The sequence below is a fragment of the Arachis ipaensis genome, chromosome B2 (assembly GCF_059453495.1).
Source record: "Arachis ipaensis isolate K30076 ecotype BB chromosome B2, ASM5945349v1, whole genome shotgun sequence".
Classification (NCBI taxonomy): domain Eukaryota; kingdom Viridiplantae; phylum Streptophyta; class Magnoliopsida; order Fabales; family Fabaceae; genus Arachis; species Arachis ipaensis.
In genome coordinates, this window is record NC_142437.1 from 124,525,062 (window position 1) to 124,545,662 (window position 20,601).

At 34.8% G+C, this 20,601-nt stretch overlaps 4 protein-coding genes and 1 non-coding gene across 7 annotated transcripts; 3 read left to right on the top strand and 2 right to left on the bottom strand.

Annotated features, from left to right (window-relative positions):
* The first annotated feature begins 780 nt into the window (after positions 1-780).
* On the top strand, positions 781-3,857 carry LOC107626421 (Leucine-rich repeat protein kinase family protein). The gene is made up of 3 exons (XM_016329302.3): positions 781-1,387; positions 1,763-2,747; positions 2,957-3,857. Exons 1-3 carry the CDS (start codon positions 920-922, stop codon positions 3,640-3,642), a joined length of 2,139 nt encoding a protein of 712 aa, XP_016184788.1. The 5' UTR covers positions 781-919; the 3' UTR covers positions 3,643-3,857.
* A 459-nt stretch (positions 3,858-4,316) lies between these two features.
* LOC107626423 (aspartate/glutamate/uridylate kinase family protein) lies at positions 4,317-8,113 on the bottom strand. 2 transcript variants are annotated; one of them, XM_016329304.3, is made up of 7 exons: positions 7,209-8,113; positions 6,402-6,546; positions 6,175-6,228; positions 5,991-6,082; positions 5,301-5,536; positions 5,030-5,200; positions 4,317-4,803 (listed from the first exon to the last, which is right to left on the bottom strand). In XM_016329304.3, the coding sequence occupies exons 1-7, from the start codon at positions 7,931-7,933 to the stop codon at positions 4,706-4,708; spliced, it is 1,521 nt and encodes a 506-aa protein (XP_016184790.1). In that variant the 5' UTR covers positions 7,934-8,113; the 3' UTR covers positions 4,317-4,705. The 2 variants fall into 2 exon arrangements, with proteins under 2 accessions (XP_016184790.1, XP_088360444.1); XM_088504318.1 differs by having other exon boundaries at positions 6,175-6,224; positions 6,398-6,546; positions 7,209-8,063.
* Positions 8,114-9,751: 1,638 nt separating this feature from the next.
* Positions 9,752-15,399, top strand: LOC107626422 (pyruvate kinase 1, cytosolic). 2 transcript variants are annotated; one of them, XM_016329303.3, is made up of 16 exons: positions 9,752-10,098; positions 10,184-10,280; positions 10,411-10,508; positions 11,014-11,169; positions 11,460-11,537; positions 11,774-11,905; positions 12,054-12,134; positions 12,247-12,318; positions 12,414-12,503; positions 12,760-12,904; positions 13,087-13,175; positions 13,548-13,643; positions 13,789-13,856; positions 14,048-14,147; positions 14,528-14,587; positions 14,964-15,399. In XM_016329303.3, the coding sequence occupies exons 1-16, from the start codon at positions 10,030-10,032 to the stop codon at positions 15,114-15,116; spliced, it is 1,584 nt and encodes a 527-aa protein (XP_016184789.1). In that variant the 5' UTR covers positions 9,752-10,029; the 3' UTR covers positions 15,117-15,399. The 2 variants fall into 2 exon arrangements, with proteins under 2 accessions (XP_016184789.1, XP_088360468.1); XM_088504342.1 differs by having other exon boundaries at positions 9,784-10,098; positions 14,528-14,626; positions 14,710-15,399.
* A 1,208-nt stretch (positions 15,400-16,607) lies between these two features.
* Positions 16,608-19,353, bottom strand: LOC107626424 (uncharacterized). Its single transcript, XM_016329305.3, has 2 exons — positions 18,397-19,353; positions 16,608-17,817 (listed from the first exon to the last, which is right to left on the bottom strand). Exons 1-2 carry the CDS (start codon positions 18,832-18,834, stop codon positions 16,897-16,899), a joined length of 1,359 nt encoding a protein of 452 aa, XP_016184791.2. The 5' UTR covers positions 18,835-19,353; the 3' UTR covers positions 16,608-16,896.
* Positions 16,712-16,784, top strand: TRNAR-UCU (transfer RNA arginine (anticodon UCU)). The gene has a single exon. It is a non-coding gene; the product is annotated as a tRNA-Arg (tRNA).
* Positions 19,354-20,601: the final 1,248 nt, after the last annotated feature.

The window sequence follows — 20,601 nt, forward strand, 5'->3', positions numbered from 1 at the left end:
GTATTATGACTATAAAAAAGAGTCACACTATTTTTTAATCACCATGAAAAATACTAGGTGGGATAAAATTACATCTAACTAGTATTAGATAAATGAAAAATGCATCTAACTATTAGGTCATAATTTTCTACATAATAACAAGATAATTCATGAGCTGGACTACAAAAAAATCGGTAAGTAGTAACTATTTTTAAAACCGTTGTTATATGTCGGATTTGTGACGATTAAGAAAACAGTTTAGAGTGAGAGCACATATCAAAATAAATAAAACCCTAAGTTATAATGGTTGGTCGAGTGTTAAATTCACTCGTTTACTTAAATAAATATCGAAAATTTGAATTCTGTCTTGTGTATATAATAATTCATTGGCTAGTCACAAATTCTTAAATAGAATTTAAATCGGTGACAAATTAGTTCTAGAATAAATTACCATTTGTATCCATAAAAGATACAAACACTGACAAATGTATCCATATAAGAATAAAACGACAATTGTACCTACGGAAGATAGTTTCCATGTGCCAAGAATACCCTAACAAACTAATTGTGTAACAAACGTCCGGGTACTCTTGGCACACGGAAGCCATCTTCTGTGATTATAATTGTCGTTTTATTTTTATATGGGTACATTTGTCAACATCTGTATCTTTTATGGGTACAAATGATAATTTATTCTTAATTCTTTTGACTTGTCAATTAAAAAATATTGTGGACAAAAAAAAATCCCTAAGCTACTACACATTTTTCTAAAGAAGAGAAAGAAAAAGAAGAACACACTTTCACTTCTTTTAAATGCAAAACACACTCATTATTATTATTATTATTGCTTCCACTTCCCTCCTTTTTAACAAATATCAAAACACAAACACAAACAATCAATGCAAACATTCTCAAAACGATCAAAGAACAACATATTATCATGAACAAGCTCTTGTTCTTCACCATCATCACCACCATTATTATTGTTCTTACACCACAACAAGCATTGAGCCACCACAATGACACACATGCACTCACCCTCTTCCGCCTCCAAGCCGACATCCACGGCCACCTCCTCCCTAACTGGACCGGCGCCGACGCCTGCTCCTCGGCCGCGCCATGGCGCGGAGTTTCTTGCTCCCCAAACAACCGTGTCACCACACTCTCCCTACCTTCCCTTAACCTTAGAGGACCCTTAACACCTCTCTCCTTCCTCACTCACCTTCGCTTCCTTGATCTTCACGACAACCGTTTAAACGGCACCATTGCACCTTTGATCTCCAATTGCACCAACCTCATCCTTCTCTATCTCTCCGGCAACGATCTCTCCGGCGAGATTCCACCGGAGATATCTTCTGTCACCGGCCTCCTCCGCCTCGACCTATCTGGCAACAACATCGGTGGCAAGGTGCATGCTAATAACACAACTTTTTTTTTTTTTACAAAGATAGGAAACTCGAATCCGCAACCTCTTAATTAAGTATAGGGAGACTATGTCATTTGAACTATAACTCATTGGCCGCTAATAACACAACTTAACCTTAGTAATAATATTTATCAATATTTTCATGTAAAATTTGATGATTGAAAATAGTTAAATAATTCAATATATTTGACTAAATTATGGTATAATAACTTTTAATTATTAATAAACTGCACGTAAATTTTTACTTTTTTGAATTATATATTTTTTTGCACAACTTAATTGCGACTTTGTTAAGTAATTAAGTAAGAAATAATTAATGTAGCTGCATTTGGCTAAGCTAAGATTATTTTGGATCAGGTTCCAAAGGAACTGTTGAATTTGACAAAGCTTCTTACTCTGAGGCTTCAAGACAATGTGCTCAGTGGCTTCATACCTGACTTCTCATCTTCCATGGAGAATCTCAGTGAGCTCAACATGACCAACAATGAGTTATATGGAAAGTTGCCTGACCAAATGCTCAAGAAGTTTGGTGCTGAAAGCTTCTATGGAAATGAGGGTCTATGTGGTGCAAGCCCACTACCTGTTTGTTCATTTGCCAATGAGAATTCTCCTCCTAATTATGGTGGTGAAGATGGTCATGATGATGATTTGGGACAAACTGTTCCTTCAAATCCAAGCTCAATGCCACAAACAAGTGAGGTTGCAAGGCCAGGAACACCACACCACCATCATAAAGGGTTAAGCCCTGGTGCCATTGTAGCCATTGTTTTGGCGAATTGTGTTGCATTGGTGGTGGTAACATCTTTTCTTGTTGCTCAATGTTGTGGAAGAGAAAGAGGGTCCAATTCTGGTTCCTATGTTGGAAGTGAGAGTGGTAAGAGGAAGAGTAGTGGAAGTAGTACTAGCGGCGGCTACGGCAGTGAAAAGAACAAGAACAAGAACAGGAACAAGAACAAGAAGGTTTATGCAAATGGTGTTGTTGTTAATGGTGGTGGTGATAGTGATGGAACTAGTGGAAGTGATGGAAGCAAGCTTGTGTTCTTTGATAGGAGGAACCAGTTTGAGCTTGAGGATCTGCTAAGAGCTTCTGCTGAGATGCTTGGGAAGGGTAGTTTGGGAACTGTGTATAGGGCAGTGCTTGATGATGGTTGCACTGTTGCAGTTAAAAGGCTTAAAGATACAAACCCTTGTGTAAGGCATGAATTTGAACAATACATGGAGGTTATAGGGAGGTTGAAGCATCCAAACATTGTTAGACTCAGAGCATATTACTATGCCAAGGAAGAGAAGCTTCTTGTCTATGATTATCTCCCCAATGGAAGCCTCCATGCTCTTCTTCATGGTAACTAATTCAGTGATATTCAATTTTAGTATTAGTATCTATGTTTGTCTATATACCATGATACCATGAGTATGTTACATACAAGAAATGAGAAGCTGCATATCTTTTACTAATTAGTGTTGAAACTTTAAGACTAACACTATTGAATTCAATCCTTACTAATTAATTGTCTTGCTCTGATTATTCTTTTGGATATTGGATACTAATAGGGAACCGTGGCCCTGGAAGAATTCCATTAGATTGGACCACAAGAATAAGCTTGGTGTTAGGAGCAGCTAGAGGCCTTGCTAGGATCCATGCAGAGTATAGTTCAGCCAAAGTGCCTCATGGAAATGTGAAATCTTCCAATGTGCTTCTTGACAAGAATGGTGTTGCTTGCATCTCAGACTTTGGTTTATCCCTTCTATTGAACCCTGTTCATGCCATTGCAAGGTTGGGAGGGTACAGAGCTCCAGAACAGGCCGAACAAAAGAGGCTGTCTCAGCAGGCTGATGTGTATAGTTTTGGTGTCTTGCTTTTGGAAGTCCTAACTGGAAGGGCTCCCTCATCGGCTTACCCTTCTCCTGCTCGCCCTCGTGGTGGCCCAGATGACGAGGAAGAACTTGCTTTGGATCTTCCTAAATGGGTTCGGTCGGTCGTGAAGGAAGAGTGGACCGGTGAAGTGTTTGATCAGGAGTTATTGAGGTACAAGAACATTGAGGAGGAGCTTGTTTCAATGCTGCATGTTGGGTTGGCTTGTGTGGCGCTGCAGCCGGAGAAGAGGCCAACGATGGCAGAAGTTGCAAAGATGATTGAAGAGATCAGGGTGGAGCAATCACCCCTTGGAGAGGACTATGATGAATCAAGGAATTCACTTTCACCTTCCATTCCCACCACTGAAGATGGTCTAGCTTAAGTGTTAAGAGCACTTTTTAATACTTGGTATATATAATTGATGTCATTGTAGAATTAATAGTTTAAGTAAGTAAATTTCTCTGCTTCTCTTCCTGTGGCATTGTCTCATTGTCTCACTGCACCTTGTTTATTGGTGTTAATTTAAGTGTTCTTTGTAAAATTTGAGAGCTTTGTGGAATTCCATTGTTAAAAAATGAGTTTGGCCTTTACCATTAATTTTGCATATGTAGTTTTTTAGACATAACGATTAAAAATGGTGGAATGCATTGGGTTTTTGTGCAATTAGGAGATATTGATTCATTAACTATGTTTGGTTGATCTGAGATCCTTAAATGGAGCTCAGATCTATGACGGATTAGTCCTTAACCTGTCGGGTTGGGGGATACCGTTTGGGTAAACAAAAAAAAAAAAAAAACTATGTTTCTTTCAGTACTTCTTTATTGGAACTACCAAGTTAAATTCCTACGATCATTTAAGTTTAGATGCAACTTCATCAAAACTATTTTTAATCTTTCATATGCAACTTCGAAGTCATGCAGTGTTATAATGAGCTATCATGAAGGCAGACATGCTCAGATATCACATAACTTTCAAATTACAACTAATGAGTACCCAAATTATTAAACATAATATTTCTATGCTAATACTTTGGACTAAAGATTTTACCATCCATAATGACTTGCAAATAATAAAGTTGGATTTTGAATTAAATTACTCCAAATATGTTTACATTTATTAACAAAGGAAGCCTACTACTATTACTACTACTACTATACTACAGTACAATTCATCTAGGAATGATATTATGATATACACAAGCATTGTTTTTTCTTTTCTTTTCTTTTTTTCCTACAGAAATACATACTTAAATACAACACCACCTCAAATCCTAGGGATAGGGAATTTGAGATTTCAGCTCCAAAACACAGTTTTCATTGATTGCACCATGCACTCTGAAACTGTTGGGTCTTTTTTTATATTTTCTTCTCGAGGCATCCATCACAGTGCTCAACTTAACGGCTCCAGTTTGCTAACTAATATAACTGAATTTGGTTGAATTAATGTTAGCTTATTGCTCCAGTTTGGTCAACTAGTGTTCCAACTTGTTCTCCACACAAAGCCTTTGATATGTTCCCAGGCTCCAATATATTGAAAACCACAACTGTGCAAGTAAATGGGGGGAAAATATTATCAAATATATTTAATGAAATGAAAGCTCCACTTTATGCTGCTTCAGTAACTATTACTCCCTCCATTCCATAAATCAATGTTATATGGAGAGAGTAACAATTAAGGCACAGACAAGTATATCACGATAGCAATGTATTGTCTTCACAATAATAAAATTCAGGCACCAAAACCTACAAAGTAGACCAAAATATACTAACCAGGAATAGCATTTTCCTCACAGAATGTCAGTGCTGTCATGTCCATAGGAGTGACTCCTCTTGATACCAGCTCCCTGAAGGAAATGTGCTCAAAAGTGAAATTGTTGTCTCTGGAGTTGCAGTCATATACACCATCTACATTGGTACCCTTGAGAACAGCTTCAGCATTTACTGCAGAGTACAAAAAACAAAAGCAAAGATACAAGTGTTGCTTATGAGGGACAAAACAAAAGGTAATTGAAATAATAAAAACGGTAAGTTAGAAAAATACGCTCTGAAGCTCTAAGAGCTGCAGCTATGTCAGTTGAGAATAGTGGATTTCCAGTGCCAAAGCCAATTCCACCAAATATAACCACTCTTCCTTTCTCAAGATGTCTGATGGCTCGGTGCCTATTGTACGGTTCAGCAAACTCTTGCATGCTGACTGAACTTTGTACACGAGTCTGAACACCCATCTTCTCTAGAGTTGATTGGAGCAATATTGAATTCATCATAGTTGCCATCATTCTGGGATAAAAGCCAGCACCACCCATTAACATTAATATTTTAAAATATAACAGGAATCAAAAGAACATCACTTTAGAGGATAGCTTATTAACCAGAAAGATATAAAAAAGATCTTGGGGAAATTAACCAGTGGCCTAAAGCCCTAAACAACCATGACAGCACCAGCCCCAATATTACCAATGTGCAAGGCTAAACATCATAACTGTTTTCGGGGAGCCCAAAAAAAAAAATAATAAAAGGCATAAACCAGATAAAACAGCATATTTTGATAGCTTGAACTGTAATAAAGGAACTAATTGTTCTACAAATTACATAATACAGATTTATTCATCACAAAATTGTAATATCCTGGCAAGTGGCAACTCAAGGAAGGTGAGGAATGGGTTTATGCAAATTGCCAGCAGCAAATGGGACAAAACGTATACAAATAGGTGTTTGGTGCAGTTAACCTTACCCAACTTGGTATGCACTACATCTTTCTAATCCTGTTGCAGCTACCCATGCATCCCCACAGAAGAAATTCCGACCTCCAACAACAATGGCGACCTGAAAGATCACACGGAAAGAAGCAGGCCTCAGCAAAACTGAGAAAAGTAGAATACCAGATTCCGAAGGACAATAATGATTTGCTCTAGTACCTCAACACCAAGGCGGGAAGCTATTGCAACTTCTCTTGAGATTAACATAGCTACCTGGAAATTAGCTTAAAAAAACAAATGGTATGAGTTTCATCATAAAGCACAGATAGTTACTATAAAAAAATCATAAGGGGGGAGATAGCGATCAGACCTCTACATCAAATAATAACTTAAATTCCATAATATGTTTTACTTTTGAGGTACATCAAATTGTCAGAACCACAAACCTTTGGGTCAATATTGCAGGTATCAGATCCAGTAAGGGCAGCACCACTAATTTTCAGGATTACTCTTCGCCATCTAAGGTTCGACAATGCTTTGGACTTCATGTTATTCACTTGTCCTCCACTGCTTTGTGATGCCCCTCCATATCTGTAGATGAAAGGGGATTAATGCAAAATTCAAAATACTACTAGAACAAGGAAATTATCAGAGAGAAAAAACAATTCAAAGTGAATAACAGTCAACATAAAATAGAAGCAGAACATATATGGCTATATGCCATGATATCATTGTAGTTGTAGCATCATCTGACATTACAACTTGAAAAGTTGGAATCACCGGTTAGCATAATCAATGCATATGTGCAACAAATCAACAATACCGTTGAAGAAATACTTCAGATTTCAGATTCAGTGAGAACCCATAGACCCCTTTTAGTCAAAAATCCTATTCTCAATGCTGAAAATGAATAAGTAACAAGCTGGATTTTGCAAACTACAACAAGCTGCATCAGCTACCACCACAGTGGCACAGTGCATGAAACCCACAAATATCAATAATGTCTTATATAAATCATTTAGATACAGCAAAAGTTTACTTAAATAACTAAATCTCCAAAGATCCAAATAATCAAAGAAACTATATCAATATAGCAGTATGATAGATACTGTGAAAGTGAAATAAATACATGCAACTACGGAAGTAAAATGATGGAAACAAACACGCATCTTATATTAAATGCCACTAATAAACGGGTTAAAAAAAAAAGGGAATCAAGCTCAGTTTTCAGATCTGAAAAACTCATAACCAACCTCTTCGGTTGCCGAGGGGAGTTCCCAGCGGTGGAGGCGACGATGGCCTTGTCCTCATCGCCGCCGGCGAACTTCCCTGCAGAAAGCGAGTTCCCGACGATGTTCTCCATGTGCTTGAACCAAGGCCAGTGGCTCGCGGTGATGCATCCGCTGCTGATCCTGTGCCTCTCGAGTTTGTACCTCTTCTTCAGATTATCCACCTTGTTCTTGCACTGCTCCACGCTCTTCGACTGGTTCTCGCATCGCTCCGAAACCACCGCCGCTACCTCCTCCCAGTCCCTCCCTCTCAGATTCCCCCGATTCAGCTGGGTGAACTTCTCCGTGTACGCATCTAGCAAACACACGATCGCCGTGTCGCTCCACTCCTCCCTGTCTTTCCGGTACTCGGCGCCGGAGCAGGCGGATCCCGATCCGGCGGCGCTCGCCGTAAGCTTAGATCGTTTGTTGAAACCGTATGATGCATCGTTGCTGTTATTGTTGTTGCCGATCTCGTCTTGATCTTTTCTCTTCTCGGTGGTGTTGGCGTTGGCGTGGGTGGTGGTGGTGTTGTCTTCGTCGAAGGGATTGCTGTAATCCTCGGCGTCGGTGTCGGAGACAGGTTTAGGTTGCACGGCGGTTGTGGCGGCGGCGACGGCGGTGGAGTAGTTGTGGTGGTGGGACGGTGGCGCGTAGGGTTGGTGGAGGAGAGAGAATCCGTCGTCATCGTCGTCGTCGCAAGAGGCCATTCAGAGAGGGACGTTAGGGTTTGAGGGAACGGTGACGTTAGCGGCGGCGTTTGGAAAAGAAGGAACAAGGGAGGGAGCTTTTTGACGGAGATTTGAGTTCCGTAAGGTTTGTGTGGAATCTACCGTCACGTGGTGGTGACGGTCCCGTTAAGTGATTATTGGGAAGTGCACTACACGCGCTCTCTGTATCGTGAGGTGAAGACTGATGATAGTCTACGGTTACGGGCCATAGTGAAACGCTGGTATCCAACCAAATTGGACATTCGGGCCCAAAGTGACCAAAAACTTCATGATCCAATAGTTTCAAAAAAATAAAAAGATAATTAATTTAAATTTAAAATTTTACCTACAATATATAATTTTAATAAGGGTAAAGTACTATTAGGCTAAATACTAATTTAATTCCTAACATAGTAACATTTCAAATGTTCTATTTTAATTCTAAAAAATTTTAAACAAATTCAATGTTGTATCACCTTTAAATTTGATATGAATAATGAGACAATATTAAACTCATTTAAAAATCTTTTGAACTAAAATTAAATATTAAAAATTAAATTAAAATTTAATCCTAACATTAAAACTAAAATAGTAATTTACTCATTCTAACCAATACCAACATTATGAAATATAACAAGCACGGTGATTGAAATATGCATACGGACAATAGAAGTATTGGGTTCGAGGAAGCACGAGTTTCGAAAGTTTCAATGTTTGCTTTCTCAATGTAGTTTAATTTGTTGCATTGCATAGTAAAGAGTGATGGGAAGAAAGTTAGAATAGGAAAGTTCCATTGAGTTGATGCTTCCTTCCATTAATATGACCGGTGCAACGTACGATTTATACCACTACGACATCTGCATATGTTGGTAGGACATGCAAGGTTAAATTCTTAATCAATGAAAATTATTTACCAAAACAAAACAAAATGCAACAAATGAAATTTTATATCCAATCCAATTGTAAACGTTAGTATGGGCGATTATGACTAGGGCAAGAAGTGCCACATCAAAGTCGAAGCCCAAGGTTCACATTGTGAATAGGCTTATTTTATTTATTATTATTATTATTGAGCATAGTTCTCTTTTTTATTAGACAATAAGTTACTTGACGTAAAAAGAAAAAACAAAGCCGGATCTCCCATGGCCATGTTTGATGTTGCTTGTTGAAAGATCACACCTACTCCGAAGTTCTAACTTCTAACTTTCTAACTTAACCACTTAACTCCACCATAACCATGTCACGTGCCATCCTACTTGGGAAAAGGTGGGAACCACGCAGCACTATGAACTCCCACGTGCTCCCTCTCGTATCATATCAACCCTTTCCGAATTCCTTTTTCTCTATTTTCCTTTCCCCTTCTCCACGAAACATATATATTTTTTTATGATAGATAAAAAAACTCGAATTTGTAATTTCTAAATAAATATTAAAAAATTATACTATTTGAGTTATATTTGTTAACTTCATAAAATATATCTTTCTCTTTTTAATAGTAATAAGGTGGTAACTCAGGTGAAGTTGATACTTGAGATTATTTGACTGATTTAACTAAATTTTCATCTAACGATTTTCAGATATCAACTTCACATGAAATCGACTTCACCTGAATTTTCACCTAATAATAAACTAATAATGAGTCATATTATTTCGTAATAAGAATAATTTGATAAAATATACTTTCACTTCATGTAAATTTTTAACGAACTTACTAAGTAATTTCTATAATAAATATCCTAACCTTTTTAAATATATTTTTATCCTTATAAAATTCAAAGAATATCTTTTATTAGTGATTTAATAATTCAAAGATATTTTGGATGGTTTATATTTTTATTGATTATTATACGTAATAATAATAAGTCGTCTTCTGAAAAAAAAGAAAGAGCGAAAAAGCGAGCTAGGGAAGCATTTATAGAGAGAGAGAAGCAGCAAACAACGAAGCATATTCTTCGTTCAAACTATTTTCTTAATTCCAAATTCCAAATCAGCCAGCGCGAGCTGCTTCTTCTTTTTCTTCTCCTTCGTCGTTCGCAGTTCTCGTCTTCTTCACGCAGCAGCAGCTACTCACTCTTCTTCACTCAAAACTACGAAAGATGCCGTCCAGTCACCTCCTTCTAGAAGAACCTATTCGGATGGCTTCCATCCTCGAGCCATCCAAGCCTGTTAGTTTCGATTCCTTCTTTTTTATTTATTATTTCATGTTAATTATTTATTATTAATATTACTAATTTTTTTGTTTTTTTGCAGAGCTTCTTCCCTGCAATGACGAAGATCGTCGGAACCTTGGGACCTAAATCCCGATCCGTTGATTCCATCTCTGGTTGCCTCAAAGCTGGCATGTCTGGTATGCTTTCTTTATTCTCAAATTCTCAAATTCGTGTAAATACTGTTAGTTTATTTTGATTGAAAAATGTTTATATTTTTAATACTTGTTAATGATGATGATGGTGATTGATGATTGATGATGGTTGCAGTGGCTAGATTTGATTTTTCATGGGGTGACCCTGCGTACCACCAAGAGACTCTAGAGAATCTCAAGGCTGCTATCAAGACCACTAAGAAACTCTGTGCTGTCAGTTTCTATTTCTTTTTCTTTATTTATTTGTTCCTTGTTGCTTTGCTTTGCATGAAGGATTGGATAGTTCAGTTTGTGTCATGAAGAAAAAAGAATTGGTTTTCAATACCATGTTTGGATTTTTGGTTAGCATTATCACAGTCCAAACTATGATTTGAGGGGTGCAAATTGAGTAGTAATGAAGAGAGAATGTTGTATTTTTTGTGTGGACCAAACCATAAGACATACACACACCCTAAGCTGAGTTACTTTTCAAAGTAATTTTTTACTCTCAAACTATGTTTTAAGCATATTTAAAAAAAAAAATTAAAAAGTAGTTTTACTTACATTGGAACCACACTATGGTTTGCAAATTATCAACCAAATGCACCCTAAGTGGGTTTCTTTGCAAATCACCTGTGCACGGTTTTCTTGGTTGAGTTTCAAGCTATATATGTTCTTTAACATTGTGCATGAACAACGGCAAATAACTGAGTGTTTGTTGCTGTAATGCTTCTGCCAGGTTATGCTGGACACAGTGGGTGCAGAGATGCAGGTCGTTAACAAGAGCGAAACAACTGTCTCGCTTCAGGCGGATGGGCAGGTTGTTCTAACTCCTGACCGGGGACAAGATGCCACTTCAGAGTTATTGCCCATCAATTTCGATGGACTGGCCAAGGTTAATTGATATTTACATTGTTTTGAAGGCATATTAACTTGTTTGAATGATTCATTGATTAACTGTTCACACTTTTGTTGCCTATGGAGTGTATGCTAGTCTGTGTTGTATCTGCATTTCCAATTGTCTTTGCCTTTAGATGCCTTGTGCTGGAACTGTTTGCCTGCAGGATTTATAAATGTACACTTGCTTTTATTCTGTTCAATGCAGTGTATGTATTGGAATAAACTTTAATGAACTTTTATTCTGTTAAATGTACACTCTTTAATGTTTATTCTTATTGTTTGCAGTCTGTGAAGAAGGGTGATACTATTTTCATTGGTCAATACTTGTTCACAGGAAGTGAAACTACTTCTGTATGGCTAGAGGTAATATAATTTCAACCCAATCAAAATTTATATCAATAGGTCCTCTTTTTCATATTATTTTCATTATCTTTCTTAAATTTTTTTCCTTTACTACTTTCATGCTTCGAGTCTATAATGTGATTTTTATCAATTGAACATTAACTTTGTTGAGTTGATATTCTCTAAATCCTAAAGTAACACCTAAAAGAATAGTTGCAGTTCTGCTTTCATGACAAATTCTACCTGATGCTGTGCAGGTATCTGAAGTCCGTGGGCAAGATGTTGTTTGTACCATAAAGAATACAGCAACACTGGCTGGCTCATTGTTCACTTTACATGGTTCTCAAATTCATATTGATTTGCCTACCCTCACTGAGAAAGACAAGGAGGTAATTTCTGCATTTGAGTCGCCTTTTTGAATGATTCATGTATCATTGCACACGTCATGTTTGTCTCTGGCTCCTGGCCTAAAAAATATATTTCCTTAGAGTTTAGGAGCTGTTTTATTTAATTTTTTTAATCATTTGTTTATTTCAGGTTATTAGCACCTGGGGAGTCAAAAACAAAATTGATTTTCTGTCACTTTCATATACTCGTCATGCCGAAGATGTTCGCCAGGTTATTTGAGTCTGATGCCCTTTTCTTCAGTTCAGTAATTTCAAATTCATAATTGATAATCTTTCTATTGCTCAGCTTTGCTATTAACATACTTTTTTATGTTGTAATTCAGGCCCGTGAATTCCTTTCCAAATTGGGTGATCTCAGCCAGACCCAAATTTTTGCTAAGATTGAAAATGTTGAGGTGATTTTGATGTCTTTATAGTGTTAACTTTTCTCTTTTTAATATATATTCTTATTGACTATGCTGATTCAATCTTATGTCTGTGTTGAAATTAGGGCCTGACCCATTTTGATGAGATTCTACAAGAAGCTGATGGTATTATCCTATCTCGTGGTAATTTGGGCATTGATCTTCCACCAGAGAAGGTTAGTTTTGCCTTTGAAATTCATTTTGTTGTTTGAATGACTCATGTTGTGGGTGTAAATAGCTATGTTTGTGGTCATGTGGATAATGCATTTGATATTTGAGTAAATTAAAACAAATGGATGCTTCCATATGTTTAAAAAAGGTTTAAAATAGTGCATCTAATGTTACAATTTTTCTTTGAACTGAACCACATTTATGATTGTTGCCTCTGCCATGCTTCTTATTGTAAATGTATAATTATATTTGCTTTTGTAGGTGTTCTTGTTTCAAAAATCTGCCCTATACAAGTGTAATATGGCTGGAAAACCTGCTGTACTTACACGTGTTGTGGATAGTATGACTGACAACTTAAGACCCACTCGTGCTGAAGCCACTGATGTTGCCAATGCTGTTTTGGATGGTAAGTCACCAGCTGTATGATGCCACATGTAATGATTAAGCCATTTTTTTTTTAATTTACTGATCCCATTTTTCGTGTGCTTGAAACTGTAACTGTATTCTTCTGAATGATTTTTGGTTTCTATCTTCAGTTATAACTACTTATTGGGTTCATGTTTGTTGAATTGTTAAACAAACATACAGGCAGTGATGCAATACTTCTGGGTGCTGAGACCTTGCGTGGGTTGTACCCTATTGAGACTATTTCCACTGTTGGCAGAATTTGTTCAGAGGTAATTTCATTTCATATCTCAGTGGAATAATCAATAATACACTATGGTATGACTGACCTGAGTTCATGCAAGTAGGTTTCCATGATATTAACAAGCAAAATGAGAACAATTAGAAGATTAGTTTAGTCGTTTAGATTCATTTTCAACCTTAGCACAATATAATATTAACAGAAGTCAGAACATAGATTCATTTTTATTATTTTCTCTTACTGTCTTATGGTGATTTATCTTGTATAGCATTAGATCTGCACTACTTTTGCCAATTGCTTGATTGAAATCCTCTGAATCATATGAAATGTTCTCCCGTTTTAATTGTCACTGAAAGTGTTACTGTTGGCTGATGTTTCTGCCTTTTATTTCATGTCCTTATAGGCTGAGAAGGTTTTCAATCAAGACCTTTATTTTAAGAAGACAGTCAAGTATGTTGGGGAACCCATGACCCACTTGGAATCTATTGCCTCCTCTGCGGTAACTACCCATTTTGTTTCTCTTTTCAATAGAAAATTCTAATCCATGCCTTGTGTGTAGGGTGGAAAAGAAGTTCTTGCTTATTGCTTTTGTGCTGTGATGGTTGGTAATATTTCATCTCTGTTGCGAATTTTTATGTTTTTAGGTGCGAGCAGCGATTAAGGTTAAGGCCTCTGTAATAATTTGCTTCACTTCATCTGGAAGGGCCGCAAGGTACTGCCTCTAAGTATTCAGCTATGAATGTTCTCATAATTACTATCTTCACAAGTGAACTAGTCTCTCAGATTTCAGTTTCACTTGGAATTTGACCCTGTCTTCTTAATATCTTTTTTTTTTTTTTTACTTTTATGCATCTTTATGCCTGCAAAAGTTTTTGCCTAAAATTGCTATTATGTACTTGTCAGATTGATTGCAAAGTATAGGCCAACAATGCCAGTTCTCTCTGTTGTGATCCCCCGACTCAAGACAAATCAGCTGAAGTGGAGCTTTAGTGGTGCCTTTGAGGTTGGATTCTTAACTTGTAACATAACTGCTATTTCTTTTAACTATTGATGACTTTTGTTGATGCCGTTGCCTTGCCGACAGAGTGGTTGTACATATATGTATGATAATATGATAACTTTGGTGCTAAGGAATTCTAATTGCATTATTCTTCTTTGGTAGACCCAATTTTTCTGCTTCATTTTGCTAAATAACAATTTTCTTTTGCACGGGAGGAGGAAAAAAAAAAGGAAATATTGTCTGTACTCCTTTTTCATTTCCGAAAATTATTAATTATAATAGAATTTAATTTTACCATGAGATACTATGAGCTTCCTTTCTAATATATGATGAATTTTGTTGCAATTTTTCGTTATCTGGGCTTAAATCAATTTGTGTTACAGGCAAGGCAATCACTCATTGTAAGAGGTCTCTTTCCCATGCTTGCTGATCCTCGACATCCTGTAAGTAGTCCTTGCTCTGCAGTTATCATTGCTTCTCTAGTTGTTTCTGTTGAGTTTGTTCTGCGCGCACCCCACCTGAGGAAGTTTTCTTTGTTTTTTTTGTTTGGGGGGGGGGGGGGGAGCATTATTTGTTTGGATCTTGTAATTGTTCATTTAAATACAACTTTGATTGTCCTCAAGTATAGTTATGATGTAGCTTATGATTAAATTGTTGGAACATAATCTTCATTATGCATAAAATGTACACCACTAGTTATATGTTTTGTGCTATGGGTGTCCATATAAATGACCTAGAATGTTATGCATGCTGCTTTATATGCACCCATCATATGGTGACCATATTTGACTATATTTTTATCGCGTATTTTGTCTGCAGGCCGAGTCAACAAGTGCAACAAATGAGTCGATTCTTAAGGTTGCCCTTGACCATGGAAAAGCAATGGGAATTATAAAGTCGCATGATAGAGTTGTTGTTTGCCAGAAACTTGGTGATGCTTCTGTTGTTAAGATTATTGAGCTTGAAGACTAAAAGTGCTTAATCCAGCTACAGTTTTAGCATTAGTTTTAGGCTTGATTTTGATGATTAAAAGTTTTTGAAAGGTGCAGATGATTCTGCCACAAGTTGAGGTTATCTCTGCTTGATTTTGATGGCTGATTATTTATATAACTCCATTGCATCGGAATGAAAATTGCTATATATTGTAAAACATAAAAATCAATGGGGATGTGCCCTTGATGCCAATTTTTTTGGATTAATATCTATAGAGGACAAAGTTGGCAAATGATTTTATTGGATGCTGTTGTTGAACCAATGATTGTTAATTTTAATGGCTTTCATCTAGCACTAGTGGTAGAAATTATTTGAAAGATATTATAATGTTTTAGTTGATAGTATAAAATTTGAATGTAATCATAATGCACGTGTAGAATTTTTCCACATAAAAATCTAATCATGTTATTGGATTTTCAAAAATATTTGAAAGATCAAACAAACTAAAATTATTATCTAACTTGTTTCATCTATTTACTGATCTTTTTTATTAGAAAAATCTTATTGAATGTCAAATAATTTGAATTTGTTCAGTATGCAAAGTAGAAAGTAGCAGAAGGTTCCAACTTTGTTGTGTAGCACGAAAAAAGAACCAGCAAATGCAATTATGATGCAAACTTGCACGCTCTTAAGTGATTTCACATTATACTGAAAAGAAAAATAGCACAATGAGTAGAAAAACAAAAAGACTTTACCTGATCCAATGACAAAGCAACAAGAATATCAAGTTTTCATCATTTTGTAGAGAATCTAGAGTTCAAGTGTGCGGGTATGTGTCTCTTTTCATGCCATCTTTGTTGCTATTTTGAGGCTTACTTTAGCAAGAAATTATCTTTCATCTTTCGGAACAAAGTAATAAATAAGAGAGTTTAATTACAGAGGGTGACTATTTTTGGCTAATATCAACCAATTCTTTGAAATTATATTTTTATTCTAAATTCTAAATCTTAAATTTTAAATCCTAACCGTAAATTCTAAACCTTTAAAATATGAAAGTTAAATTTTACAATAGAAAAAAAAATAGCTAATGTTAGTTAATTAAAAGTTTGTTTCTAATACTTAATAAAAAATTAACTATTTTTATAAATTCTCTCGAGTTAAAGAAGGCAAATCTAATGTTGAATTAATTTGCCACTTATTGTTTTCAAAGAATATCATATAACTATTCTAAACCTTAGGCTGCATTTGGTTTTATAAACAAGACAATATAGAATATGGAGAACAAGAAATAAAGAACAGAGACACAAAAATTAATATTTTTGTATTTTGTTTAGTGATAAATTGAATATAAACTATAACAAATAATAAAAATCTAATTGACTTTCAATTTTTCCTTCACAAAAATTAAAAAAAATAATAATTATAAAAAATTGATAATGATAATAAAAGAAAAATAATAAGTTATGTCCTCATTTAATATTTGTGTCCTTCTTAACAATAAAAAATAAAAAATATACTAATTCAATATTCTAAAATAAGTCAAACACGATATTGTATCTTTGTATTTATATTTGAATGTTTCATACTTGTAAACAAAAAAGACATAACCTTTTTACGAAATAGGAAGATATAAAGCGCTCGTGGCCTAATGGATAAGGCGCCTGACTTCTAATCAGGCGATTGTGGGTTCGAGTCCCACCGGGCGTGTTTTCTTTTGAAGGAAGCTCATTAACTTTTTATATTCATAACCAACTCAATACTGGTTTATTACACTTCCCAAATGTGAAAACCAATTAACAAACTAAGGAACAAAATAATGCTATTGATGTTGCAATTCAAGTTCCTTTTGGTGAATGATCAAAATCATTCTCTCAATCTCTAACCTTCTCCTTTCATTCTCAAACTTTGCTCTCTCCATCTCCCTCTCCTTCTTGCTACTATACTTTCTCCATTTCATTCTTTGTTTCTCAATCTCAAACCCTTGTCCCTCATGGCTTATTTGCTTCTCCTCTAACTTCACTATCTTACTCCTTAACCATTGCTTCTTCTCCAAAACACTCTTTCCCTTATCTTCCAAAACACCATTCACCTCATTGCTCAATTCTTTCATCAATTCACATGATGATGATGATGATTTCTTTTGCCTTTTATTATGATCATGATGACCCTTTGAACCACCTTCTCCTAATTCATCTTCATCCTCATCAAAATAGTCCTCAGAATCTTCGTCATCGTCGTCGTCGCCACTATCAGCATGATGATCCTCTTCTTCACACCCTATTTTCAACTTAGAAGAAGAATGAAAGCATCTTTCTTCCTTTTCTTTCTCTCCTTGTTCATGTTCTTTTTCTTGTTGTAATTGAGATTGAGATGCATCACCACCACCATGGCCAAAACTATTATGATAAGCACACATTTCTCTAAAGAAAAGGTGCTTTGAATTCAGCAACTTTCTCACTTCTTCTTTGGCCTTTGGTGACAAGTGATCCATTGTTTCCAACAACCTTTGATTCTCAACAACCTTGCAAGCTGTTACTCTTCCAAGAACATCATTGACCCTCTTGTACCTCTTGTTCAGATCATTGAACTTGTCCTCACATTGTTGAGGTGAAACATAGAAACCTTTCTCCATCATTGCTCTTGACACTGATTTCCACTTCCCTTTCTTGTTCTGAAGAATCAACCCCCCTCCTTGCTTGTTCATCATCATCTTCTTCTTCCCATTTGGATCACTACTTGTCTATGTTACATCATCATCACAAATACTATTATTATCTCAAAAATCATCAAATAAGCACAAATTAAATAACATTTATATAACATAATTAATATTTATAGTAGTTTTCTCATTAATGATTTTGAATATGATAGTATGTTCAAATATATCAAAATGCTCTTTTTATCTAAATATTTTATATGAGATGTCATATGTATTGCGAATAAATTACCATTTGTACCCATGAAAGATACAGACGCTGACAAATGTACTCATATAAAAATAAAATGACAATTATAACTACGGAAGATGGCTTTCGTGTGCCAAAAGTACCCAGACGTTGGTTACGCAATTGGTCTGTTAGGGTACTTTTGGCACACATAAGCCATCTTCTGTGGTTACAATTGTCGTTTTATTATTATATGGATACATTTCTCGGCGTCTGTGTATTTTTCATAGATACAAATGATAATTTATTTTATGTATTGCGTTACAACTATGTTTCAATTCAAATAATAAATAAGATAAAATATAGAAGATAGTAGTGTTTGATGCATATACCAACAAAATTGAAGTATATGTATATGGTTAAGTAGTACTCACTTCTGATGAACCACCACCACTGCCGCTGCCGCCGCCGCCACCAACTTCATCACCAATGTAGTAAACAGCCATTATCAAGAGCCTAACCATGGTACCAGTCCATTTCATTCTCTGCCATGGTGAGATACTACTAATGTTCTTCATCTTGTTACTATTACTCTCATCAACATCTATATTATTCAATCCTTGTTCATCTTCATCACTTAGAGAACCTTGTTGGTGTTTGTTCTTGGATGAATTATTATTATTACCATAATTGATTTGTTGGTGATGAGAAGAAGAAGAAGAAGAACCAAACTGAACCATTTTGGTGGGTTGGTTTCTATGTTGAAGATTTTGTTGTTGTTGTTGTGAAGGGTTATTATTATGATCTAATCCTAAGAAACTAGAACCTATGACAGAGAACATGCCACTACCTAGTTCATTGTTGGATTCCATTTCATAACTCTAAAGAAAATGTTCAAAATGTGATGAGAATTTCAATTATTTATATCACATGTCCTTAATTATAGACTAATTAAAGTGATTAGCTCATAATAAGACCTACTTAAGCTTAATTATATAATTCTAATCTCTATTAGGGCTAACAATGATCTGCATCAACAAAAACTAACACAAATTAAATTAACCTAAAACAAATAACAAGGCGAGTTCAATATATCCAAATCTAATTAAACAAATTGATGAATATATATAAATACACACAAATCCATATGTCTAGTAATTAATTAAACTAAGGGCCTTTAATTTGGTGATTAGAAACTTAACTTACCGGTTAGTTAATCCAAGAGGACAAAAGGGTGTACTAATTAAGAAGAAACCAACAACTAACAACAACAAACATGAACTAATAAGTAGACATGTGAAATAGATAATTATATTATGGAAGAAGCAAAGCTATGAAATATGGCAGAGAATTGAGATAATGGCTACATGGATGGAAGTTGTGTTGATGTTATTAGAGACATACAATAATATTTATATATAAGGAGGGAGATAATATAATAGAGATAGAATAGATAAATAGTTACATGGTTTTAGAGAACAATTTTAATGTGTAAAAATTATTTCTTTTTTTGTATTTTATATCATTTTAAAAATTATGAATATAAATAAATAAATATAAATCAAATATTAAATATTAAAGGTGTTTCTCATAATAATATGACTATGACTATTATTAAGCATAAACTATATATAAAGTGTGAACAAGTTGAACCAAATTAGAGCAACTTGTTTTGTTGGGTGGAAAGAGAGAGTAAGTGCCCATGGTTTTGTGGTTAGGGAGAGTGGTGACATTTGGAATAATTGAAATTGGAAAAGAATGAATATAATGAGAGAATCCACAGATTTTGAAGAAGAACTAAAATTTCAGTGATGTTAGGAAGACAAAAAAAAAAGTCAAAATTTATTTTATTTAATATTTATTAATTATTATAATTATTAATAAATATTAAATAATAAAATAAATTATAATTATTTTTTGTTAATTTTCTTTGGTTATCAAATTTTTCCGTAAAATTTTAGGAGAATATATATAATGCTAAGTGCTGCTATTTCATAGCGCCAACAAGGACCCTTATTCTGTATACTTGCCTTTAATTTTTCTATCTATAGAATTAAATAACAAACTAACATTACTACTATACTATTTGCTACTATTGCTATGTGCTCTTTCCCCGTCTTCTAATTAAGGTGATAAACACTATTTTAAAAGGAACTATGACATATTTTATTGCTAATAAGAGTGATTAATTAATTTTTTCATTTTCCAAAAAACTTTTTCAAGAGGAAATAATATAAATAGTTTACTATGTGTTCTATTCTCATTGATAAAAACCTACCAAAACCCTAATCATATAATTAAAAAATAATGAGGTGGATTACTATTACATACATTCATAGTTTCAGTTGATTATTATTATTATTATTATTATTATTATTATTATTATTATTATTATTATTATTATTATTATTATTATTATTATTTAATAAGGCTCTTATTCTATTATATGTTCGTCCGAATTACTTACTATCTTATATATATTATGTATAGTTGACCCTAACATGTATATACATATATACTAGTATATACATCCATCAATCTCTTCTTTTTTTACATTACATTTAATTATATTTGGCCCATGGTATATAGAATTTTAACTAAAAAAATATTGTTAACTAAAAATAACAAATATGTGTATA

Bases quoted from the DNA above. Each gene is read 5' to 3' on its own strand.
- LOC107626423 (XM_016329304.3), bottom strand. From the start codon at position 7,933: ATGGCCTCTTGCGACGACGACGATGACGACGGATTCTCTCTCCTCCAC. The intron at 6,547-7,208 runs GTTGGTTATGAG...TTTCATCTACAG, and splicing joins TCCCCTCGGCAACCGAAGAG to ATATGGAGGGGCATCACAAA. The intron at 6,083-6,174 runs GTACTAGAGCAA...GTGATCTTTCAG, and splicing joins CTTCCCGCCTTGGTGTTGAG to GTCGCCATTGTTGTTGGAGG.
- LOC107626422 (XM_016329303.3), top strand. From the start codon at position 10,030: ATGCCGTCCAGTCACCTCCTTCTAGAAGAACCTATTCGGATGGCTTCC. The intron at 12,504-12,759 runs GTTAGTTTTGCC...TTGCTTTTGTAG, and splicing joins TTGATCTTCCACCAGAGAAG to GTGTTCTTGTTTCAAAAATC. The intron at 13,644-13,788 runs GTAACTACCCAT...TTATGTTTTTAG, and splicing joins AATCTATTGCCTCCTCTGCG to GTGCGAGCAGCGATTAAGGT.
- LOC107626421 (XM_016329302.3), top strand. From the start codon at position 920: ATGAACAAGCTCTTGTTCTTCACCATCATCACCACCATTATTATTGTT. The intron at 1,388-1,762 runs GTGCATGCTAAT...ATTTTGGATCAG, and splicing joins GCAACAACATCGGTGGCAAG to GTTCCAAAGGAACTGTTGAA. The intron at 2,748-2,956 runs GTAACTAATTCA...GGATACTAATAG, and splicing joins CCTCCATGCTCTTCTTCATG to GGAACCGTGGCCCTGGAAGA.
- LOC107626424 (XM_016329305.3), bottom strand. From the start codon at position 18,834: ATGGAATCCAACAATGAACTAGGTAGTGGCATGTTCTCTGTCATAGGT. The intron at 17,818-18,396 runs GTGAGTACTACT...GATGTAACATAG, and splicing joins GTGGTGGTGGTTCATCAGAA to ACAAGTAGTGATCCAAATGG.